Genomic DNA, 26,026 nt, shown 5'->3' with positions numbered 1-26,026 from the left:
CTGACCTGCTCTTACATATATAATACAGCGGGACTCGCGTCTAACCTTCGCAGCTTCCTCCAGCAGGCATATCACACCTCCTCCGTGACAGTTGATGAACTGGAGGGGCCTGTAAGCCTTGGCTCTGATAGAGCAGAGCCTGACAGCATAGCCTGCGTCCGTCAGGTGTGTGCGTGTGTGTACGTGTGTGTGTGTGTGAATGTGTGTGTGTGGTTAAGGCTGCCCAGAGCAGAGCTGTCTCAGCACAGATCACTTTACCGTGTCTCAGTCTAGCCTGCTCTTATCTGGCAAGACACAAGTCACACATGTATCTGCAGAATCTCTCTCTCTCTCTATCGCTCTCTCTCTCTCTCTCTCTCTCTCTCTCTCTATCTCTCTCTCTCGCTCTTGTGTTTCTCTCACTCTCTTGACCTCTCTCTCCCCTGTCTACCTCTCGCTCTATTTATTTCTCTGATTAAAATGATGAGAAACATGGGGTATTCTCTTTTTTTTTAGAGTGGGCAATACTCATGCCGACCTTAGTCCGGACGGTCTTCACACCATGCATGTGTGTGTGTGTGCGTGTGTGTCAGAGACGTGCTACTGAAAGGGTCATACATCCTCCATGCCATTCAAGTGTGATGGACACGTCTCGAGATAATAATCCCTTTATCTTGACTTTCTGCTGTGAGCTGCGGCTCACTCCTGCCCTGTGCCTCTGTCTCTCCTCACCACACACACACGCACACACACACTCGAGTACGGTTTGACCTTTTTCCTGAGGATCCCTCCCTCCGAAAACATACGACGCAGCAGTAGCGTCGCGTTGCTGCTTTCCGAATGACATCTCTGTTCTGGGGTTAGGCCTGTGTTCTGTCTAATGGATCTTCTGGTGTGTTCTGGGAGAACATGGCCGCCACGCTGCTGCAGATGGCAGGCTGGTAGAACGCTAATGGCCTGTGCTGTCCTGCGTCCCCTCTCCTCACAGACTCTGGCCACAGCAGCTGAGAACTTTCAGATGGAGCACCAGTGGAAGGACGAGTACGCGGTAAAATAACACACACACACACACACAGGCACCCACGCCCTGGTGCACAAAACATACACACGCACTTTCTTTGGTGATCATGAGTTGTCTATGTTGATTACGCATGTGCACACCCACACACATGTTGTTGAGCATCTATTTTCGTCATTGCTTATTAGGTTTGTCTGCTCTCTCGTTCCAGGATGGAGACATTGTGTACTTCAATGCTAAAGACAATGTGAGTCTGCTGATATCTACTGTATATCTTCATTTCTATCTGTTACTGACACTGGTAAAGAGGTCTCTCCAACACATACTTTTTCTGGCACTCTATGTGTGCCATCCCCCACATTTTCTTTGCAAGGTATTCCCATCTCACATTACCTCTCACACCTCCCCTGTATCCATTCTCTATTTCTCTCTCCATTTCTTGTGCTCTCCATTTCTCCATGTCTTCCTTTCACTGTCTACATCTAGCCCCTCCCCCTCTCTCTACCTCTCTCTCTGACTCTGTTTCCCTCTCGCTCCCACTCTCTCCCTCCCTCTCCCTCTCGCTCCCACTCTCTTCTCCCTCTCTCCCCCCTCCCTCCCTCCCCCTCTCTCTCTGTCTCTCTCTCTCTCTCTCTCTCCTCTCTCTCTCTCTCTCTCTCTCTCTCTCTCTCTCTTCTCCTCCTCTCTCCCTCTCTCTTCCCCCTCTCTCTCCCCCCCTTCTCTCTCTCTCTCTCTCTCTCTCTCTCTCTCTCTCCTCTCTCTCTCTCTCTCTCTCTCTCTCTCTCTCTCTCTCTCTCTCTCTCTCTCTCTCTCTCTCTCTCTCTCTCTCTCTCTCTCTCTGTCTCTCTCCGTCAGGTGAATAGGTTCCTCCTGTGTTCTCTCTCTAATTGACAGATGAGATGTATGAGCTGGCTACACTCCTGCTTTATTAGAGAACCTCTGTCTCAGCTCTCTCTCTCTCTCTCTCTCTCTCTCTCTCTCTCTCTCTCTCTCTCTCTCTCTCTCTCGCTCCCCTACCACCTCATCCAGCCCTCTCCCTCACTCCTCCTCTTTCCCTCTCTTTCCCTCTCTCCATTCTATCTCCATCCCATCCCCCCACTCTTCCTTCCGTTTCCCTTACCCTCTCTCTCTCCCCGCCCTCTCATCCCCCTCTCTCCATATGTTTCCCTATCATCGATGCTGAATTCCCAGGTGCAGCTGTAAGGATTAACAATCAGTGTGTATCTTCCTGTTTCCCCAGCCTTGTGTGAACAATCCATTAGGGTGACCAGGGACCCACAGAGAGAGAGATAGAGAGAGAGAGAGAGAGAGAGAGAGAGAGAGAGAGAGAGTGAGAGAGAGAGTGAGAGAGAGAGAGAGAGAGAGAAAGATAGAGAGAGAGAGAGCAGGGTTAATGTGGGGGAGGGAATGTGCTAGATCTTTAGCAAGAGCATGAGTTCTCGCTAGCTCCACTACGATGGGGGCACAGTCTGAGCGTGGTTTTTACACACTGACCTGTGATGAACAGGGGACGTGGGGGGTCTTCATTAACCTGCACGGCACTGCTGTCTTCCCCACCCTCATCCCTCCCCACCCTCTCCTCATCCCCTGTCCCAGCTGGATGCCAACGACACGGAGGGCAGGAAGAACCGGATCCGACCGGGACTTTACGGAGGACCCGGCCTTTAAACGGCTGACCTCGCACAACCACACGGCCGTCCACATCCCCACCGACATCTACGACGGCTGTGAGCACCCTCACACTCACACACACACACACACACACCACACACCGTTACTATGGAAACAACCCTGACACATACACAGAAAAAGCGAGAATAAAGTGCATTTCCATGATTAGGTTCGGTGGTTCGTCCTTGTCGAAGAAGTTCTCTCTCTCGCACTGACGCCGAGGCGCACAATTCATCTCCCTGCAACGACATCATCCACTCACGCAAATGAAAAAAAACAACAGTGGTCAATAAGTCAATTTATCAAGGACACTTTGACATAATGGCATATGCCATATGCATGCATTAGTTAAAGAGATTCATTCAGCTCAGTGGTAGAGCCATTTGCTCACAAATCAAGACATCCCAGGTTGAAATTTGTACGCTTGTACGCTGCTGTGGCTAAAAAAACAACATCTGCCAACTGAATACATGTATAGGGGATGGTGAATTTGGTTTAAAGCGCTGGCTCTGTTAAGAGAAAGTCCCCCTGAGTCCAGCTGACATTAGACCAGACTGCTCGGTCTAATATTGACTATTGAAGGCACAGTTTGCTGAATAAATATGTGTGCTATGCTCTTGGGTGCGAGGGTGTGTGCGTGCGCGTGTGTGTGTGGACGGGAGGATGACAGCAGGGTTGTGGTGCTGCGTCACTGCTCCCGCCGAGGCGGGGCGGGGCGGGACGGAGTCACTCCTCCAGCGTGCCCCTCGGCCTGCTGGGACGCCGTCTGGCCTGAAGGTTACCGGGCTCACCTCTCCACTGACCCCGGAGAGGCGCGGGAAGGGAGGGAGGGAGGGAGGGAGGGAGGGAGGGAGGGAGGGAGGGAGGGAGGGAGGGAGGGAGGGAAGGACAGCCACATAGCAAGTAGTTGGTCAAATCCGAGCCATCGATTGCAAGTTAGCCTTTGAGATTGTGGGTGTGTGTGTGTGTGCGCGTGTGTGTGGAGGAATACCTCAAGTCATTGTCGTCTCTTTGGTTAACAGCTTGGCTGGATTTATTCTGCTCTCCCATATGCTTGATTGGTTGCCCACAAAAAGTATGCTAGCCCCAGTGGCTTGCTGGTTACAACCAGGACAGGAGTCTGCCTTCAGAGAAAAGAGGTGTGTGTACAGTATGTGTGTGTGAGTTCATGTGTGTGTACAATGGTTTGTACAGTGTGTGTGTGTGTGTGTGTGTGTGTGTGTGTGTGTGTGTGTGTGTGTGTGTGTGTGTGCGTGCGTGCGTGTTTGTGTACGTCTATGTATAGCATGTGTATGTGTGTGTTTGTACGGCGTGTGTGTGCGTATTGATGAATAAAGTGTTTTGTCCGTCTTTTCATTAACGCAATCGTTCATTGTATTTTCGATCTGCAGATTGGGAGAGAAAACCAGACCTCAGACAATAAATGAAAACACGACACCAGGCTTAGGTCTCCATCATGGCTCCCCCAGCTCTGAAGGCCGGAGGACTATCTATTATTGGTCACAAAAAAGTAAACATAGATAGTGACAGTCAGTAATGTCTGACTGTCTTACAACGGTCACAGACAAAGAGATTCCCAGCTCCCAGCCCATGACAACTCTCAGGGCAGAGAGAGATCAGAGGTGGAGCTCTTCCTGTAGTCATCGCAAGGGACGTTTTTCCGGTACTTTCTGCCGACCACGAACACCTATTCAACCTGACACATACACACAATCGACTCTCATCAATAGAAAACTCACACGAGAGCATACTAACTAGCATGCAATGACTAGTTCAATTGATTAGTGACAGTTCTGTTGATTAGTGAATAACATAAGTACACAGGAAATCCCATTTTCCTCCACAGTGTGTATGAGACAGAGTAACAGGAGATTCATGGTCTAGGTGAGTGAGGTCCCAGCCCTATAAAAGATCGAGGAATGGCTATCTTTGCTCCGAAGGGAAAATTGGATTTTTCCGGACGAGAGGGAGGCATGTTTATGCAATCAGCCTCCATGGTAAATGTATAAATGTATCAAACTTGCTTGTATTTGTGTGTGTGTGTGTGTGTGCATCAGGATGACTGTGGAGACTAAATGCTTGAGACATTAGAACCAACATGTAACAGTGACACAATGGAAATATGAGCCTAAGCATGAGTGTTTGTGTGTGTGTGTGTGCATGCGTGAGTGTTTGTGCGGGAGGGGGGATGAATTAGCGTCAAAAACAATGTATGAAACTAAGTATCCGTGTCTCTCTCTCTGATTAGGCAATACTAAAGCCTGGCCCCACATTGCTACACATACACGTGTGTACACACACATACACACACACACAGGCATATTGCTCTGGCAGCTGAAGCTTCATTAACTCCAAGCTCCGGTCCATATGCAAATGAACACTGTTTGTTTTACACATCAATGCGCCACGTCACACCCAATACAGGATACCAATCTATCGCAGATACACACACACACACACACACACACACAATAACACAATGAGAGAGACAGAAAGAGAGAGAGAGAGGTACTGGGAGAGACAGAGGATGGTGGCGAGTGTATGTCTTCATCCATCATAGTGAGTGTGATGTGACGACAGTCTGGTCTCTGGTCTCCGAGCTGTCTAGATGCTGTGTCATTACATTCATAATGCCTGCTCCCTCGCTCAACGTGTAGCATCCATCACACACACACACACACACACACACACACACACACACACACACAGCTCATAGAGGTACGTAGTTCTGGGATGCATCAAGGGATAGAGAGGACAGAGGAGTGAAATCGTCTAATGTTTGTCGCTATCAGTCATCGCTCTACAGAATGGTATTGTTCAATATGTGGCCCTATCGCTCAGAGCTGGGGGAAGCAGGAGGGGGCCCTATCTGCCTTTGACTCCCCGCGGGTGAGGGACAGACAGGGGCGTGTGTCTGAATCTCAATGAAGGTGTAAATCGGAGGTCTTTGACACAGATCGGCGTGTCTTTGACACTGTTCTGGGCCCTGCTTAGTTCTTCGCCAGCGCCCAGCTCTCTGAGAGGGGAAGATACAGCACACACATGCGTGCACATGCACTCACACACACACACTCACACACACTAGCACACATGTCAAAGATCGGGCGTCATATTACTTTCAAAACATTTCAGCCAAGGGATGAAAATATATGTTGTTTCTCACTCTTTTCTTTCTGTTTTTGTGTGTGCGTGTGCTTGCATGGGTATGTATGCTTGTGGTGTGTGTTTGTGTGTGTCCGTATGTTTGTGTGTGTGCGGGTGTGTGTGTCTGCATGCTTGCGTGTGTGCGTGTCTGAATGCTTGTGTGTATGTGTATGTCTGTAGCCACTATTGTGCTGAATGAGCTGAACTGGACTGAGGCTTTGGAGGATGTGTTCCGAAAGAACCGAGAAGACGACCCCACTCTGCTCTGGCAGGTGTTCGGCAGCGCCACAGGACTCGCCCGCTACTACCCAGGTAACACCCACACACACACTCACACATATACAGACACACACACATACGCACACCTACACGCACGCACACAATTACGTGGTCTAGATCAGTGCCTTGAAGCATGAGTTTGTCTCACACACACGAGCAAACGTTTACTCACTCACACACACACACTCACTCATACACGCACACCATTATCAGGCTTAAATTAGTGCCTTGAAGCATGAGTTTGTCTCTGTTTCCAACATAATCGGGTTTCAGCAAGGATAACTTCTGTATGTATTACATACCGAGTCGCGCCCTTTCCCAGTGTGGAGCTAGCCAGCTCTATGTATGCACAAGCTGCTTCGCTTTGCCGTCATTGGTTCTGTGTTGCTTCATATGGAACCTCGTTGTTTAGTATTCATGACGGCGCCAATGTCCAGCCCCACCTGGTTTGCCTGAGATATTGTCTGTCTCCTTCCACATCTGCCCTTATCTGTATTCCCACTTTCTCGTGTTTTTTCTGTCTAACTTTCTGAAGTGAAAAGCCCTACTGGCTCAGTTGCTCTGCAGCTTGTGTGCTCACAATCGGTCTATTATGACCAAATATATTGTTGTATTGTTTCCAACAAAATACAAATAAAATTAAATAATTAAAATACCGACCCGTGGTGTATTATGTGGGAATGAAGCTCCAACTAAAATAAGATGATGGTGTGTATAGTTTGTGCTCTACCTGTGTCCAGGCCAAACGCTTCCTTAACCAAACCATCCCTCTTTCTATCTCTCTACATCTATATATATATTCTGACTATCTAACTCTCACAAATCCATTTCTTTTTCTCTCTCCACTCTCTCCTCCCTCCCTCCACCCTCTCTCTCTCTTCCCTCCACCCTCTCTCTCTCTACCCTCCACCCTCTCTCTCTCTCCTCTCTCCACTCTCTCCTCCCTCCCTCCACCCTCTCTCTCTCCTCCACCCTCTCTCTCTCCTCCCTCCACCCTCTCTCTATCCTCCCTCCACCCTTTCCCCAGCCTCCCCCTGGATGGACGCTCGTAAGACGCCCAGTAAGATCGACCTGTATGACGTCCGCAGGCGGCCCTGGTGAGTCACCTGACCTGGTAGAAGACTGGTAGTAGGCTGGTAGGAGTGGTTGGAAAGTGGTAGAAGACTGGTAAAAGACTGATAGCTTAGTAGTAGACTGGTAGACCGGTAGGAAACCGGTAGGAGACTGGTAATAGACTGGTAACCAGTAGACTGGGAATAGACTGGTAGACTGGTAGTTGACTGGCAGACTGGGTGGTAGGTTAGTTTCCCCCGACTGGTTGAATGAGTGCTTCTCTGTTCTACTCTGATGTTCTACTTGTATACTATGCCCTGTGGTGTGTAGGTACATTCAGGGAGCTGCCTCACCCAAAGATATGCTGATCCTGGTGGACGCGTGAGTGATTCCATATTTATACGACGAGGGGTGCACATACATGTGTTCTGGTCGGTGACGTGCGAGTGTCTGGCCAATCAGCAGGCTGACATGGCTGGTGTCTCTCCTTGTCTCTCCAGGAGCGGCAGTGTGTCCGGTCTCACCCTCAAGCTGATCCGGACCTCTGTGTGTGAGATGCTGGAGACCCTGTCTGACGACGACTACGTCAATGTGGTCTATGTGAGTCTCTTGTGGAGGAGCCTGATGGTTGGAGCAGTGTGTGGGGAGGGGGAGAGAGAGATACCGAAAGAAAGAGGAATACGAGCAGGAAGAGAGAGATCCAGGAAGGAGGGAAACATACAGAGAGAGAGAGAGAGTTATGAGAGAGAGATATGGAGAGAGAGACAGAGAGCGATCAAGAGACATACAAAGAGAGATAGACTGAGTAGGACAGAGATGGATGAAAGTAATGAAATATGGATTTCTGCTGGGCTGGTCACTCTGAAACAGGCCAGTAATGAAAGATCCACTGCTCTATTTGGTGAACAGGATTAAAACTTCACAGTACCCCTGTGTGTGTGTGTGTGTGTCCAGGACTCTAGAAGGAATTAAAACCCCAGTGAACCCTGGCCCAGTGTGGGTACACTCATCCATCATCTGTTCCATCCCTCCGTCTTCCGTGCTTTCTTCTTCATCACACACACACACAACACACAGACACACACACACACACCCTGGGGTGGGCCGATTGGTCATAGTTGTGTTCATTCCCAGAGTTGAAAGCCAGCAGTTCTGATGCTTTATATCCTATAACCAGGGGCCCTTTGACCAGTAACTTGTCGTACTGTTCTTCACCCTAGTAGTCTTAAGCTGTTTGGATGTCCAATTATCGGCAGCTGGGAAACCATGTGTGCGTGTTTGTATATGTATGTGTTTGAGTGTATGAGAGAGAAAGTACTTTAATTAGATTGTTTGTGGCGTTTTATTTAGAAATGCACAAAAAATTAACAAGTGGTCATTCATTGAGATATCCAATTTGAGGCCCCAGTGACTAGACCAGAAGTAGGACTGTTAGCGTAAGGAGAGCTGAAAGCAAACCATGAAAGTAGCGCTGGGGAGGGAGCAGGTTTGATGGAAGCCTTTATCGGAGCTGTTAATTGGACCGAGTGACCCCCCACCCCCCACCCCTCCCAACATTCACTGCGCTGGATCAATCATGAGACCCAACATCAACCTCAGTCAATCTTGGTATGGCTATCTATATACTGCCCCCCCCCCCCCCCCCCCCCCCATCCTGTCCTGGGGGTGTTGTAACCAGACACTAGATCATTCACCTCTGATATTACCTACAGATCCTGACTCATTAACTGCTGCCCAGGGACTCAGCTGGCATTTGGACCCAGCAGACATAGGCTCTCCTTCAACAGCTCTGGGATGTCAAACGAATACTGATTCATGTGTGTGAGTGTGAGTGTGTGTGTGTGTGTTTGTGTGTGTTTGTGTGTTTGTTTGTGTGTGTGTGTGTGCGCGCGTGTGTGGGTGGGTGGTCGACTATAAGCCCTGGCAGACATGTAGCCGGGACTGCAATGGGATAAGAGATGAGATTAGCCTTCACTTCAGTGTCATCTATAAGTCCAATCCCAACTCTTAGTCATCACACAGAAAGCCTGAGTGAAACCAAACGACACACAGGAAACAGGCTAGGGCACTGTACACACACACACACACACACACACACACACATGGTGCATCCCACCCCACCTGGACCACTAACAGGTTTGTTACTGAGGCATATTATATGTGACGTTATTGAACATATTATGTCCTGGATGTTAACCATTCCTGAAGCAAGTAAGCAAGTGTCTGCTTGACACACCCAGACAGCCTCAAATAGTCTCAAAGCACGCGGCCATTTCATTTCATCCTCTATTCCTCCCTCCCTCACTCCCTCCCTCCACCTCCAGATCTCCTGTCTCTTCTCACTCTCTCTCCGCCACCCTCCTACTCTTCCTCACACCTTTATTTTTCTCTCCTTTTTAATAGATTATGTGATAAAGGAGAGCAGACCGGTCTGGGTGTAATTAAATGTGCTCTCTTTTGAGGGGTGCGCATGCGTGTGCGTGCACGCGTGTGTCTGCGCGTGTGTGTTTGACAGGTGTTTGCGATGCTTTTTGTACAAAAGCCCTTTCTGCTCGGCTCGGTCTTCATGTCAGCCTTGAGACTGCCTTCCAGTCCAAATCTACACTCTCCAACTATCAACCAGGAGAAAACATCAAAGCTGGCCTTCACGACCCCACACAGTCGCACACATGTACACACAAACTCTACATCTCTGCTTGTCGCACAAGATCATTATCTGAAGTCCCCACTGGCTGTTTCACAGTGACACAGATTGGTTGAGATCGATAGGGTGCGGTATTGTTTTAGAACAGCTCTACCACACAGGACGCCAACTGTTGGACCCCAGATATCCTCTGTAGCTTTCTCTTTTTCTTTATTTCTCTCTCTCTCTCTCTCTCTCTCTCTCTCTCTCTCCCTCTCTCTCTCGCTCACTCTGTCGCTCACTCTCTGTTTTTCTCCATCCCTCTCTGTCTCTCTCTCTGCTTCTTCATTTTTCCCATTTCTTTCTCTCCCTCGCACACAGTGAATACAAACACTCGACTAGAATAGCTGAAGTGTCTCTGTACCATTCTGTGTCCGTGCTGTCCTCTGTTCGCGCTGTTTGTTTGCTTTCATTGAGTGTGAGGCCCCTACAGCCACACACACACACACTGACAGGTAGAGTACAATAAGGCAATCCTTCTGATATGTCACTCAAACTTGGATTTAACATTGACTCATGAGACAGGCTGTTGACAGCGTTTGTGTGTGTGTGTGTGTGTGTGTGTTTGAGAGAGAAAGTGTGTGTGTGTTTGCGGAGGGGGCGTGGGGGGTTGTCTCACCTCTAATTAGATTGTGTTGCTGCCTAAAATCGTTCAGAGGAATCTTGTTTCCATGGGTACCAGATCATTGAGCGGCGCGAATGCAAAGCAATTAGCAAGACTGGATGAATGATTTTTTTGTTGTCATTTCTTTCTTTTTTTTTTTACCTCTGCAAGGCAAAAGACAATAGTGAAGGCCAGGTGTGTGGGGTGTGTGTATGACAGAGAACAACAATGTATGTGTGTGTGCCCGTGCGTAGGCGTGCCTGTGTATGTTAGTACGTGGCCATGCCTGCGCGTGCGCACAGAGTGTGTACAGCCGGTGACCCCGTGTGTCTTTGCCAGTTCAACACCAGAGTCAACAACACGGCGTGCTTCGATCACCTGGTCCAAGCCAACGTCAGGAACAAGAAGATTCTCAAGGATGCGGTGCAGAACATCTCAGCCAAAGGGATCACCAACTACACCAAAGGCTTTGAGTTTGCCTTCGAACAACTATCTGCCGTAAGTTCCCTCTCTCTATCCCCCGGCTCCCTCTCATGGTCTCTCAACCGACAGCTCGGACACCACACACCTAAATGGCATTAGCCTATAGCCTTATCCTAGCCTGTGTTTCGACGAGCACGTTATTGTCGGAGACTGCCCTCTTCTGGTTGAAGTGTGTACCGCGGCTCCCCGTGTCAGTAACGCGAGCGTCTCCCCCGACTTTGTCGTCTCAGACCAACGTGAGCCGGGCCAACTGCAACAAGATCATCATGCTGTTCACCGACGGGGGAGAAGAGAGGGCCCGGGATATCCTGGAGAAACAAAACGCTGACAAGCAGGTGACGGGGGGGGGGGGGGGGGGGGGGGTAGGCGGCGGGGGGTGTGGTCAAGGAGTTTGCATGTGGATTCAACTTTCTTTTGTAGAAATCTGTATGGCAAAGAAGCTGACACAGGTGAAGGGCAGCTGAACCCACACCAGCAGGAAGGAAACACACACACACATCCCGCACCCCACGACAAATCACTCCCAGTTACTGTCAGACTGTCCACTAACCAGTTTAGAATGGTAAATAACTAGCCCGTGCAGGACAAGAGGGACGAGGTGAGGTGAAGGAGAGGGGAGAGGAAGGACAAAGGATGGTCCTCTCCATTCCTCTACCTCTCCTCACCTCTGACAAAGCCCAGGATATGGGAACCACCTGTGTGATGCACGGGGCTGTCAGCTCCAGAGCCTTCCAGGGCTAGAGAGTAGCCCTGGAAGAGAGTAGGGCGGGTTCAGTGCTCCTCTCTGTGCGTCCCTGGGGGGGCCTGGAGGCTGCACCTCACCTGCCCTCCGGCAGCACTGCTAGCTGGCGCTGCTGTAGCAGGCAGGTAGACAGACAGGCATATGGACAGACAGACAAGCAGGTAGACAGACAGCCAGATGGAAAGATATACAGGCAGGGAGACAGACAGACAGACAGACAGACAGACAGGTAGGCAGGGAGACAGACAGGTAGACACAGACAGGCCGATTGATAGACATATGAACATCCAGCCAGGCACACAGTCAGACAGATAGACATACAGATAGGCATATGTGCCGATACACAGTCCCACACAGACAGACAGACAGACAAGACCTCGACGGCCAGACAGACAGACTTCTTGGCTGGCTAGCTGACTTCCAGACTGACTGACTGTGATCCCAGAGATGTCCTGTAAAGTGTGTGTGTGTGTTGGTTTGGTTCCAGGTGCGTATCTTCACCTTCTCAGTGGGCCAGCACAACTATGATAAAGGACCCATCCAGTGGATGGCCTGTGCCAACAAAGGTAAACACACAATAATCTGAAGCTCCTAGCATGTGCCTTTGTGTCATCACTGACATACTGTCTCAGAGATCTCAGATACATATCTTCATCACCTTCGTCATCATGCTTATCATTAGCTACTGTTCTGTATTTACATTTAGTCATTTAGCAGACGCTCTTATCCAGAGCGACTTACAGTAAGTACAGGGACATTCCCCCGAGGCAAGTAGAGTGAAGTGCCTTGCCAAAGGACACAACGTCAGTTGGCATGACCGGGAATCGAACTGGCAACCTTCGGATTACTAGCCCGATTCCCTCACCGCTCAGCCACCTGACTCCCTATATCTGTATCATGTACTGTGTTGTGTACTATTGAGTGGACTGTGTTGTGTCATGTTTTTGATATTGTGTTGTGTACTGTGTTGTATGCGTTACTGTAATCCCACCTTGTGTTTTTCTCCCTCAGGATACTTCTATGAGATCCCCTCTATAGGAGCCATCAGAATCAACACCCAGGTAGAGACAGAGAGAAAGACTGTGTGTTTAACTTACTGTTTACTGTGTCTGTTTACTGTGTCTGTTTACTGTATCTGCATTGTGCAGGAGTACCTGGATGTTCTGGGCAGGCCCATGGTTCTGGCAGACCAGCAGGCTAAACAGGTCCAGTGGACCAACGTTTACCTGGACGCTCTGGTACGATGTCACTTCCTCCCATCCACTCTCACAAACAGTAGGATACACAGCAAACCCCTCTCATCCTGTGATGAATGTGTGTGCGTACGTGTGACGACCTGTGCGTGTGTGTGACTCGTCTCTCTCTCTCTCTCTCTCTCCCTCTCTCTCTCTCTCTCTCTCTCTCTCTCTCTCTCTCTCTCTCTCTCTCTCTCCTCTCCAGGAGCTAGGCCTGGTCATTACAGGGACCTTGCCCGTGTTTAACAAGACCATGACCAAGGACGACCGGAACGGCGAGCACCAGAACCAGCTCATCCTGGGGGTGATGGGCATCGACGTGTCCCTGGACGACATCAAGAAGCTCACGCCGCGCTTCACGGTGAGCAAAACGTGCACGCGGCTGACATCAGCGGCGGCTGCACGCAGTCCATCCATGGTCAGTGTTCAGGGACGTGAATGACCTCCCCCAACCTGCCCCTCCAGATCGGGCCTAACGGGTATTACTTTGCCATCGACCCCAACGGCTACGTCCTGCTCCACCCAAACCTCCAGCCTAAGGTACGACCCCTTCACTTACACACACACACATACTTACTATATATATATATACATACATATAAGGGGAGTCAGATGGCTGAGAGGTGAGGGAGTCGGGCTAGTAATCTGACGGTTGCCAGTTCGATTCCCGGCCGTGTCAGTTGATGTTGTGTCCTTGGGCAAGGCACTTCACCCTACTTGCTTCGGGGGGAATGTCCCTGTACTTACTGTAAGTCGCTCTGGATAAGAGTGTCGACTAAATGACTAAATGATAGGATATATGGAACTTGTGCTGTTTTTGTTATTCCTGGATTCGTTGGTTTTGCAGTTGTTGAAGGTGTGCACATGAATAGTAATCCTCCCACACACACAGCACCCGTGTACAGCACAGGGCCCGAGACCACAGCCATGACATCAGATACAGCAGCCTGCATATCGTTCAGTGTCTTACTGCTTTTTATGCACCGTCACTTTGTTGTTTTTTTAACAGCTAAAGAGAAGACATATAAGATATTATCACCTTCACGTACACCCAAGGGCCAGTCATTTCCATGAGAGATGTAGAAGATTCAAGTCTTGGCAGCAGGCTTGCATACATGTTTGGGAATGAAGCACATCCTGATCCAATATGCCTCCTGGTGGTGAAATGTGATTTCAGTTTAAATGTTCTTTTCTCGTTCAGTTAGTATTGATCTGACATGTGTGCTCTGCTCTAAGCAAGGCCCCTATATAGATGTTTTATTTTAGATCTCTTAATAAAGCCTCACAGATACACACACACACACACTGCTCAGAAGTCAGGTGTAATCGAGTGATACCGAGACCTTTAGGCCTTGAACTTTTCAAACTGTATGAAAGTCTTGGCTGTTCTACACATAAATGTAACAACATTTCTTGCCGAGGGCATGGATTACAATACAACCCAGCAAGAACCAGTCATGACCCATCTGTGGGCCCTGGCCCACCTTTGAACCCAGCAACCTCAGTCTTTGTTCTCCCCCCCCCCCCCCCCCCCCCCAAGCCCCAGGCACAACTGGTCCTAACAGGGTACAGAGTGGCCATGTGCTGCCCAGGCCCGAGCTCTGTGTTCAGGGTTGCTGGGCACGGAGGGGGAGCCTCTCTGGATCTGAGGGTCTGGTTCCCCAAGGACACATGTTCATATCCCATCACATCCCACCGCAGTCTTCACACTCTGATCTACACGGACATACACTCATGGATCCAATCTCCACACCCAGGGACACTTAACCCTGACCAAAGGACTGCATACATGGTGTGTGTGTGTGTGCGTGTGTGTGTGTGTGTGGCCGAGAGCATATGTGTCAGCGCAACCCTTTTCAAAAGCGAGTGGAATCATTTCAAAGTGACTCTCGTCTCTGTGTGTTGTGTAAGTTTGTCAGATGGTTTCGTTGAGGAAACCCCATCTGTTAGAGCGTGTGTCAGTCCGCAACCAGACTCTCCGTCAAACGGGGCTGGTTAAACAAGTGAGGTTTTTCAACCATGTCGAAACATGGCACAGCCGCTGACGTCTCCCCGTCTCTCACGCTGAAAACGTCCTCCCGGTTTCTCTCCCACGTTCTCCCTCACCAGAAACGGATCCGTAACCGGCGGATCCGACTCAGTAATAAGTACGCCGTCACCTTCCACGAGGTGAGACCAGAGCTGAGCTCACACCCGTGGCTCTGTAGAAGCCCTCAAGCACGGGTCACATGCAGACTCTCCACCTGCTCAATCCAATGACCATTTATCTCTCCGCCACTTCTCGATGTTAGCTCAGGGTTCGTCGGTCCAATGGTTAGACCCTAGTCCAGGCCGGAGGCACCCCTTCATCATGCAGATGGTGATAAAGTAAGCCGCCATGGCCTTCGCTGAGGGGTTCGAGAAACTGCATATGACAACTTGCTTGAGGAGAGGCTTGCGGAACCCAAAGTGTAGCAGTGTTACACCATACTGCACTAGTATAGAACCACACCTATACTGTGTGCTTGTGCTGCATAGCAGTGCTGTAGGTGTGCGTACCGTAGACAAACAGTAGGTGTCATGGTCTAAGACTTATGTCTGGCATACACTACACAGATTCTAACATCTTGATCTAACATATCTGCCTCTGGTTCTGCTTACTTCTCTGTGGACGACAGAATTTCTATTTTGATCACCTGTGACGGGTAGTGCAGTCTGGAATCAAGTGGTGTATGCCTGGCTCTGCTCTGTCTCCCTTAGGGATGAGGCCATGAGCAAAGTTTAGACTGTGATTCCTGTACCCTGCTTGTGGGATGTCTGTGTGATCTCTGAGTAAGTTGTATCTCTAACAGTAAACATGTTTGGTAAGATTGTCCCACCCTGACGTTTGGGCATTTCCTGCCGTAGCTTGTCGTGCTCCGATCGGTCGCAAGCCATGTGTTTGACCTTCCCCGTGTTTCGTGATGACAACACACAGTGTGTAGTGCGTGAGTGTGCGCGTGGGACTTGTGTTTGTTTGAGCTCGTGTGAGTGTGTGTACAAGTCAGGGGCGGAGTTCGACAGGAAGTGACAGATGGAGATGATAAGATTCCTGGGATGAGGGGCGCTCATTATAGTTGTCTGACACACGCAGAGGCGAGGAGTCAGGAGCAGAGCAGGGACCTGATGCCAGCCCGAGGGTGCTAGCTGGATGATGCCAAATCCCCAGCCTCGGTGCTTCTCTCCCCCTAAACCCTGGCCCTCTGTTTGTTAACCAAAGCTGGATGTATGGAATAACTTGATGTAGTCTATTTCGAGTACAGTAGGAGACCAGTGTTACAGCAAGGGGTTGGTACAGACATGCTATTTCGATTTCCGGATCTGAAAGACAAGCCAGAATACTCGTATGGAAGTCCATCTGGGCACCATGGTCACACTGTATTTATAATCTTCTGTCTTCAGTTACAGTACTGAGTTGAGAGAGCGCAGGGTCACACACAGGCACACTGCGCAACAGACCCATACACACACAAACTCTCACACACACACACACACTTAGTCATTATAATATAAAATATCCATAATTTTTTTTTGCACAGTGGAACATTCCAGTGAAATGGCGTAGATTAAGGAGACCCCCCTGGGCTGTGAGAGTAGAGTCTCGCTTGGGAGCCCGACTTGTCAATCACGGTGTGTGTGTGTGTTCCAGTGAAGGACTGTAGGAGTGCGTGAACACTGAGGCCGACCCGGCTGCCTTTGAACATCTCTCCTCTCTCTCCTTTTGTTTCTGTCTGTGTTTGATTATGCTTGTGCCGTGGAGCCATATTCAGCAGAGAGATGACTGTTGTAATGTTTCCATTTTGATCTTTCCCCGCATCCCACCCGCTCGCTCGCTCTCCTCCCTTCTCTCATCCTCAAGTTCTCGCTCCTTTCATTCGCTCCCGCCACTCATCCTCTTCCTTCTTTCTTATCTTTCGGTCGACGTCTTTGGTGCTCTTTGGGGTTTTTTTGGTGTGGTGTCGTAATCTCTAACCGTTTTCCTTGTTTCTTTTGTTTTTGTCCTCTTATCTCCGCTCCGAGGTGCTCGTTCTCCTCTGCTCCTTCTCTCCCGTGACATCACGCCCCTCCGTCTTCCGTTTGGCCGGCCGCCGTAAGCTCGGTTCATGTCCCGGTTCCGAGGACCCGTCCGTTCACTCATCAGTTCACCCATTCATTTCATCCATCCATCCTCCTACACATTCATTTGTTGTCTTTTTCCTGATTGGTGTGTTCTCACCTGTCAATGAAGGACAAGAGACAAGGAGACAAATTAGACATTTACTGTAACGTCTCCGTGCCTTTAACTTGATGAATAGCTTGAACTTTTTCCCAAGGCTTAACAGACTTAGTGCTGTGTTCCAGAGGTATCGAATTCCAAACATTTACGGTTTCTTTACATTTACGGAGAGCTACCATAGCAGAGCTGCCCCTTTATACCGGCGTAAAGCCACTGAAATGTAGTGTTGGTTTTTTGAAAGACAAGACATTAACAAGGTCCAATGTCACTTTCCATCAAACGTGATACTGGCAGCAATTGCTTGTAAAAGGTTGCCAGAGTCCTGTCTGATGCAGCGACCAGGAGCAGGGCTTTATAGAGCTGCTCGGCTCTGGTCCTGAGGTGAACACAACCAGGCTCTGTGGCTGGAGGTCGTTACAGACTACATGTTATTTCATGGACCAAGGTTAGGGGCTCTGGGAGCAGTATTTTACTCGATGGCTCCGTGCCATGATAAAACCCATGACGGAAGAAACATGAATTACACAGTTCGCTGCCTTTCACGAGACCTTACTGTAACAACTCAACAGGCTTCAGAGAAAGGGGTATTAGATTGGTTAATGTCACAGCCTAATACTGGATGGTAGCTTAACTAATCAAATGAGCCAATCTTTTGTAAGGCTACCGTGTGTATTTTTCTCATAACTGGGATGTGTCAATATGTTCCAGACTAAACTAATCTCTTCTCCTCAGAACCCCAAATTCCAGGAGCCTGTCACTTTGGACTTCCTGGATGCTGAATTGGAGAACGAAATTAAAGTGGAGGTAGAGTACACACACATTCACACCTAATTGTGAACTCACACACGCGCACACACACGCACAAATGCACACAGAGTATAAGCACACTCACACACACACACATCCAAACAGTCACACACATGCACACACGCGCACACACACACACACTCCCACACATACATACTGTGCACACAGTCACACACACAATGTGTGCACACACATTCACATGCAGGTGTAGAACATCTCGTCTCTCCTCATAAAGCTATCCCGGTGTGTCTATGAGGCTGATTTACTCACTGTGCCTGAGTGGTAATGAGAACAAATGTTTCTAGGAGCGGTGGATACTCAATGAGACATCCTTAAAAAGCCCAGAGACACCCCCTGTTTTACCCCCTGTTATACTCGCAATTTTCCTCTGGCTGTTTGGTGTGTTCCCCCCAACCCCATCTCCCCCTCCCCCCTCTCTCCCCCCGCTCTCTCTCCATCTGCTGGGTTTGATGTACTGTGGTACCCCTTTCCTTTTCTGTTTTCCCCTCGGTCTCTGGTAGGCAGATGTAAAATGTTAGTGTTTCAGAGAGAACAGTAGAAAGACCTGACAGAGAGATCAGCCTCTCTAATGTCAAAACGCCTTTCTTCATTCCCAGACTGACACTGATACAGGACCAGTCCATCTGAACTTCAGATACACTTCAGATATACTCTCTCTCTCTCTCTCTCTCTCTCTCTCTCTCTCTCTCTCTCTCTCTCTCTCTCTCTCTCTCTTCCCTGTCTTCATCTCTCTAGATCAGGAGGATGATGATTGATGGAGACCCTGGTGAACAGACCATAGAGACTCTGGTGAAAACTCAGGATGAGGTGAGAGAGCCCCCGCACCAATCAGCCCCCCTCTAGTACGCACATTCTTTCCCCCAAAAACTCTAATTCACGGCTTAGATCAACTCCCATGTTTACTGTGTACCGTGTGTGTGTGTGTTCCCTGACAGAGATACATCGACAGAGGGGTGAGGACCTACACCTGGGCTCAAGTCAACGGAACAGACTACAGGTGAAGAGAGGACTGTAGGACTGTAGATCCTGGGATGTGATTGGGTGGAGAGGAGAATGGGGCCACGCCCCCTCCCCAGATGTCGCCTTCCACGATCACACCAACAGGGGTCGCTCTCCTCATTAGCCAAACCAGCGTGTGGAAGACGGCAGTGAGGCTGCAGTCTGCTGGTCCAGAATGTCATGTGCTGTTTTCTCTCCTGTTCGCAGCCTGGCCCTGGTCCTGCCCAGGTACAGCGAGCACTTTATCCAAGCGAAACTGGGGAACACTATCCAAGAAGCCATGTGTACGTATGCCGAAAAAAAAAACCCTCTGTTACTGCGACCGACTTTGAAACACACGCTCGCGCGCACATGCACAAACAGAGACGCTCCCACATGACCTTCCTACGATCCGTTGTTTGTAGTATGACCCACTGACCAGTGTCCTCCTACACATTCATCTCCCACCAGGACCAGGCCCAGAGCCGATCCTTTGATCTCACCTCCGCCCTCTCCTCCTCCCTGTCGGCTCTCTCTACCTCCTCCCATTCTTGGCTGCAGTAAAGACGGGCCCCTCCCTCTCCTCCTTCTCATTCTACCCCCCCCCCCCCCCCCCCCCCGCCTCTTCCCTCTCTCTTCTCCTGCGCCACGGTGTTTTTACTGAGACAGCTATCCTCTGTTTCCAACACCCTCTCCCTCCATGTCCCGGATCTCACTGTGAAGGTGACATGGCCAACTCTACTGGCAGTCTTTCTCCATCATATCTGTCTATCTGTTCCTCTGGGCTGTAAACCTGTCCGCACCTCTCTCTCTCCCCCCACCCCCTCCCTCTCATCTCTCTCTTTCTCCTGGGAAAGAGAGCGATGCCCCTGTCACATGGAGGATTGTGAATAGGGACTATTGTCGCAACAGGCTGCATGTCAAACGCACGCATTTGAATCAGAAGCACACACAAACACACGGACACTCACTGATACACACACACACACTTACATGTTCCTTCTCCTTCTCTCGGTGTGAACATTCTTCCATCCTCTCCTCCTTGCCGTCGGCCTCTGTGCTGGATTCTCACAGCTTCATGGGGCAAGTACTCTTTTATTCCGAGCTCTGTCTATCCTTTTTCATGGTTCCTTGGGTACATGCATGAGTATGTGTGAGTGTGTTGGGATGGCTATACACAGTTAGCTACCAAGGGGAAAGGACTGGGAACATCTGATAGGAACCTATTTTGATGGCTTGGTGGATCGAGAAAGGTGAGTGGATGACTGTAGGAAATGATCATGGATATCTGTGTGTAGAGAGAGATAAAGAGATAAAGAGAGGCAGAACGGTGGATTTGCATGAATAAATGGAGGAACATAATTGGATGTTAAAGAATGGAGACGCAGCCATCTAGTTTTAGTGGGTTTGCGTTACTTTGATGTAATGCCATAAGCCATAAAGCATGATGAGGCTGTTATCTGAGCAGATGAGAGCCGGTCTGAGCGCTCAGTGGAGATGTTTCTGTCTCTGCATCATTTCCTCTGTGCCATAAAGGCCCTGTCAGCCTGCCATAAAGGCTGTCAGAACGTTTACTGGCCTGTTAAAGAGAGAAGCATACTGTAGCCTCCTTGAGCATTACAGACTGGGATGATGGAGAGAGTGTGTGTGTGTGGGGGGGAGGGGGGTCCCAGACTGGAGCTGGAGCCTACAGTACCACCCTTCCACACACACACACACACACACACACACACACCAACAAACCTACACAAACTTGTCCCCCCCCCCACACACACACACTTTACAAACCCCTCCACACACTAAGGATGTGCGCCCGCCACACAGACACACCCCCCCTCGCCTCTATTCACGCGAAACAGTCTAGAGATGACGAGAATGTTGTGTGTTGGGACGGGAGGTGTTTGTGTGCATTACAGTATGCAGCCTAGTGGAGATCCTTACAGACGCTAGAACAAGATCAAGGGAATGGATAGAGAGGGATGGACCAGAGAGCGAGAAAGAGAGGGGACAGAACAAGTAGGAAGGAGAGGAGGAGCAGCTGGCCCCGGAGTGTCCCGGCCTCGTCCCTGACTCATCCCTGCCTCGTCCCTGCCTCTTCCAGGGTGGATCTGCCTGTAATGTTTCATCAAGCTGACAGGCTTTGATCACGGACCAGCTATCTTTAACCTCTCTTGTGAGAGATCATCGGCGATAGGTTTCACAGATGGCAGAGTGTCCGATGGATTTTAATGGTCATGTTCCTCCAGAGTTCTGCTTTTAGGAGACAGAGAGGGCCAGGGCCCGGTGCCTTTACAAGGGTAGACAGACTGACTTGGATGAGGAGAAAGACGCACCGAGCCAGCAAAGGCCAAGTATGGAACGATAGGAGACCAACTGACTGTGTTGGAGTCACAGGGGAAAGACTGTGGAGGCAGTGCACAGTGTTTTTCCTTGCATGTCTGCATGCCTGGCCCGTTCATTTCTGATATTAGGTTTCAGTATTTTCCTAAGGAATAAAAATATCTGTCTCATGGGATGGTCCTATTTGGTTTCAAGGGCAGCCTTTCTGAAAAGATGGAGGGGCCTTTGATCTCCTGATTTGGATTGATTGCTTCAGAGGAGCATATTTGCACGCTACTCGTAGGGTACTTGTAGCAGCATGTTCACAATATCATATAACCCCCACGGGTTGCTTTCTCATTTTTTTTCTTCTCCTCCCTCTCCTCCCTCTCCTTCCTTCCTCTCCTCCCTCTCCTCCCTCTCCGTCCTCTCTCCATCTCTCGGTGGGTCACCATAGGGAGCAAGGGTAGGTACTCTACTCCTCCTTAAGTCTTCTTCCCTTCCTGTTTTCTTCCTCCGTCACTCCCTCCCTCCATCCACATCTTTGTTCACCAATGATCCACAGTCGTGTGGATGTTTGTTTGTTTTCGGTCCGCGTGTCTGGTGTGACCTGGAGAGTGATTCGGTGCACGTCTGGCTGTCTGTGAGTTGTGTATTCCACCCAAGTTGTGAATCCTTCACCCACCCCACCCATCCCATCACCAGCCTGTCTGTCATCAGGCTGAAGCTAAGACAATGTTCACCCTCGCCGTTGAGGTCCCTGCCTGCTTCAGTGTTAGCTCTAGGGTTGTCGTGAAGACCTGACAGGGTTCTAACCGTGCTGCCTGTCTCTGTGTTGGCTCCAGCCATGGAGACCATACAGCTGGAGAGCTTTGAGGACTACGGCTACACCTTCATTGCGCCCAGGTGAGTGGAAGCCGTTTTACCCATGTCAAGGGCAGCGTGACTGGGCCTGGGCTCGGGCAGAGCCTGAGGTATCTTTTGGATCTCCCGTCTCCGTAGGGAGTACTGCAAAGACCTGAAGCTCTTTGACAACAACACCCAGTTCCTGCTGGACTTCAACCTGTATATCGACCGGAACTCTCCGGAGCCTTGTGAGTTTGTCTGCTCTTCCCATGCACACCTGGGGTCCTGGGTTTAGAGTGTAACGAATGGTTGTATATCTGGAATCAGTGTGGCGCTCTCACAACCTGGTAAGCTGTAGCACACAAGGTCAAGCTCAGTCAGATACAGAACCCTAGATCAATACTAGCATATCATTGTTGGCTGTAAAAGGATCCATTAGAGATAGTGTGTGTGTGTGGCGATTCCTAAAGCTGTGAGTCAGACGTTTTCCCACAACTAGGACCTTACAGTGCTGTGGCCTCCCCTTGAAAAAGGTCACACAGCGCCGTTAGTCATTCGATTACTCTGGTCTGACTGGAGTAACCTCACCCCAATCGACTGGGTTTCTTAGAAGCATGTCGCTGTTCACTTGTACTACGAGTAGAGTATGACTCACTGTGTTGATTTACAGCCCAGCCCTCCTTATCATGCAAATGGGCTAACGACACACACACACACACACACAGGAGATCCACACCACTGTTGCTTTCCTGACTCCTAAACGACCTCAGGGAGGCGTTCCAAGGTCAAACACTCTTCCACTCCGCCACCATCGGCGCCACCGCTCCTTATGAGGCCCGTCGCTACATTTCATGAGGTGACAGTCCCTCTCTCTCTCTCTCTCTCTCTCTCTCTCTCTCTCTCTCTCTCTCTCTCTGGGCGTTTCCTAGGTAACGTGTCGCTGGTCAGTAGGCTGATCCTGGACGCCGGGCTGACCTCTGACCTGGTCAAGCTGTGGAAGGAGCAGGCTCTGTAAGTGACGGGTCGTCCTCATCGATCGCAGCGTGTGTTTCCTTTGGTAGCTCCAGAGTGTAGTTCTTGTGCTGGGAGAGCCCTGGAAATGTTTAAGCGGTAAAACATGATCAAAGACAAGGGGGGGGGGGAAGCTATCATGCCCAACCATGCCAGCTCAAGCCATACTGTTTTCTGAAGAAAGGAAAGTAATGAAATCAATGTGCATTCTCCTGTTTTGTATGGTTGCATGGCTGAGATCATCTGTATAATATGTTTTTTGTCATCGTAGATGGACATATTGTACACATGCATACACACATATACATAAAAGGAAAATATTTGTACTTGGGTTGAGATATAAAAGCAGAGAAAATGGGGGATATTTTTTTTAAATAAAGCAATTTGTTTTCTCAAGCTGTCATCTGAAAGCTTTTTAAGTAAGACCGTATTGGGGTGGGGGGGACTCTCATGCCCAACCATGCCAGCTCAAGCCATACTGTTTTCTGAAGAAAAGAAAGTAATGAAATCAATGTGCATTCTACTGTTTGGTATGGTTGCATGGCTGAGATCATCTGTATAATATGGGTTTTGTCATCATACACGGACATATACACACACATACACGCACATACATATACATAAAAAACAAATATTTGTACTTAGGTTGGGATATAATAAAATGGGGGATATTTCATTAAATAAAGCAATTTGTTTTCTCAAGCTGTCACCTGAAAGCTTTGTAAGACCGTATTGTGCTCACTCCCATTTATGTGTATAGGCTTCCTAAACTCTTGCTTGTGTCTCAGTGTCATTGGAGGAAAAGGTCCACGTGACTCTGACTGCTTCTGGTACTGGACTTTGATTGGTCAGTGTTGTGTTGTGTTCCCAGGGATGGAGTGATGGCTAGGTTTGTGGCCACCGACGGAGGTATCACCAGAGTCTATCCCAAAAGGTACCATCAGCCCTGTCCACTTCACCTCATGGCTCACACACACACAGACACACACATGTGCACATACACACACACTCACATGTGCTTTATACACATCTACACACACGCTTCTGGGACCTGCTTAGAGCAGATGTCCAGGTACTTGTTTTTGCTGCATTCTATTTGTCTTGCACTGTACATAATTGTTTTTATGGACCAAACTTTTGCTTGTTATCTTTTAACCAGAGAGGAATAGATTTATTTTCTTATAGAAACATTGAATTTAGAATGTTTTGGTTTCTTGGCCAATTTCAAGTTCTTTGGGTGTGACTGTTACTTTGATGACAAAAGTTTGGCTTTGGTTCTGTGTAAAAATGTTCAGACATCTGTGTTTCAAAACATATTTTTCTAATTTAAAGTGTGTATGTATATTCCCAGTGTAATTAAAACATGTGAATGTTAACCCCTTCAGTGCTGGTGAGGACTGGACAGAAAATCCAGAGACTTATGAATCAAGCTTCTACAAAAGATCTCTGGACAACGAAATCTACATTTTCACCGCTCCATATTTTAATAGTACGTCGCTCGTTCTCTCTTTGTACTGTTTGTGTAATGTTCTGTGTGTTTACTGTGTGTGTGTGTGTGTGTGTGTGTGTGTTATGTGTGTGTGGTCTAGGCTTCAGTGTGGTCTTTTGTCTGGCACCATGGTCTCTCTCGGAGGACACTCCCCTCTGCTGACTGAGATCACAGTTAGGAGGTCCTACATTACCTATCTCTCTCCTGCTCATCTTAACGTCCCTCTCTCTCTCTCTCTCTCTCTCTCTCTCTCTCTCTCTCTCTCTCTCTCTCTATCTACTCCTCCCCTTCTATCCTTTATTCACTCTCTCCCTCTTCCTCTCTCTCCCTCCCTATAGGGTTACTCTAATCTATAGAGCAGATATAGCATCCAGAGTGGTCCGGTGTCTCAAATGAGACCACAGGAACACCTGGACGGTCTATTAGGTTCCCAGGCCTCATACAGTACATGGACCACATGGCGCGTGCTCATACACCCCCCTCACACGCGTGTGTTCCCACACACGACTACTGTGAGCTAGTCCTACAGAATGCATGCCGAACCAGATGTGTGTGTGTGTGTGTGTAACACCGAGGCCCTGTCTCTTGGGATGGTAACATCTGACGGAGTGTGTGTGTGTGTCTGTGTGTCCTCATTCCGCCCCGCAGAGAGCAGAGAGTCCAGTTATGAGTCGGGCATTCTGGTGAGCAAATCTGTGGACCTCACCATAGATGGAGTCACTCTCAAACCTGCTGGTGAGTCCCGCTGGTTTAATTGGGAGTCATGGGAGGGGGAGGTTCCGGAAGGGTTCCCCCATCCAGCTTCAGGTGGAGGCTACTGACATGATTCAAACGTACTAGTCAGTGTGCAAGGTCCGTGCTGTAACGGAAGCGCTAGCTTGAATCAGCACATGTTGACTGTTTGTTTTGTCTCCCGAGCAGTGGTGGGAGTAAAGCTGAACGTCAGCTACTGGATGAACACTTTCATCAATGCAACCATGAAAGTGAATGTAAGAAAGCAAGCCATACGGAGACTGTGTTTTTTCTGTATGTGGCACCTGTGGTCTGTAAGTCGCTCTGGATAAGAGCGTCTGCTAAATGACTAAATGTGGTGTGGTATTTGAAGTCATGGATTGTTTTGTTCTTTCTGTAGTGCAAGGATGAGATCTGTGGCTGTCTGAAGAATGACAAGGTATGGAACCATACCATACCAAGCTAACTCTTGGTATGGAGCCAAGAGTTAGCTTGCAGTGACAGCTTAAGCTCATCTGTTCGGGTTGAATGAAGCCTAGCCCTTTCTCACGTTCTCTCTCCAGTATGTCGACTGTGTCATCCTGGACGACGGCGGCTTCCTGCTCATGTCCAATCAGGATGAGTACATCACTCAGGTGAGCTGTCATTGACCAATTGCTTCCGTTAGCCAATCGTGTCTCCTCCGACATATTCATTCG

The 26,026-nt window shown here is 49.2% G+C and overlaps 1 protein-coding gene across 1 annotated transcript in view; it reads left to right on the top strand.

The window, feature by feature from the left end:
- LOC136942398 (voltage-dependent calcium channel subunit alpha-2/delta-1) overlaps positions 1-26,026 on the top strand; it is a 43,435-nt gene that overhangs the window by 9,485 nt on the left and 7,924 nt on the right. Inside the window, 30 exon segments of the mRNA XM_067235287.1 lie at positions 968-1,027; positions 1,209-1,244; positions 2,594-2,638; positions 2,640-2,724; positions 5,993-6,124; positions 7,119-7,188; positions 7,475-7,525; positions 7,645-7,744; positions 10,771-10,929; positions 11,145-11,249; positions 12,144-12,222; positions 12,668-12,717; positions 12,805-12,894; positions 13,097-13,252; positions 13,357-13,431; positions 17,858-17,929; positions 18,689-18,760; positions 18,889-18,950; positions 19,160-19,234; positions 20,961-20,982; position 21,033; positions 22,096-22,156; positions 22,253-22,344; positions 23,026-23,107; positions 23,979-24,041; positions 24,493-24,603; positions 25,249-25,331; positions 25,518-25,585; positions 25,729-25,767; positions 25,892-25,963. Coding sequence (XP_067091388.1) covers positions 968-1,027; positions 1,209-1,244; positions 2,594-2,638; positions 2,640-2,724; positions 5,993-6,124; positions 7,119-7,188; positions 7,475-7,525; positions 7,645-7,744; positions 10,771-10,929; positions 11,145-11,249; positions 12,144-12,222; positions 12,668-12,717; positions 12,805-12,894; positions 13,097-13,252; positions 13,357-13,431; positions 17,858-17,929; positions 18,689-18,760; positions 18,889-18,950; positions 19,160-19,234; positions 20,961-20,982; position 21,033; positions 22,096-22,156; positions 22,253-22,344; positions 23,026-23,107; positions 23,979-24,041; positions 24,493-24,603; positions 25,249-25,331; positions 25,518-25,585; positions 25,729-25,767; positions 25,892-25,963 — 2,268 coding nt within the window.

The sequence above is a fragment of the Osmerus mordax genome, chromosome 4 (assembly GCF_038355195.1).
Source record: "Osmerus mordax isolate fOsmMor3 chromosome 4, fOsmMor3.pri, whole genome shotgun sequence".
Taxonomy (NCBI): Eukaryota; Metazoa; Chordata; class Actinopteri; order Osmeriformes; family Osmeridae; genus Osmerus; species Osmerus mordax.
The sequence above is the reverse complement of the archived record's forward strand: the minus strand, read 5'-3'. Positions and strand labels throughout refer to the sequence as shown.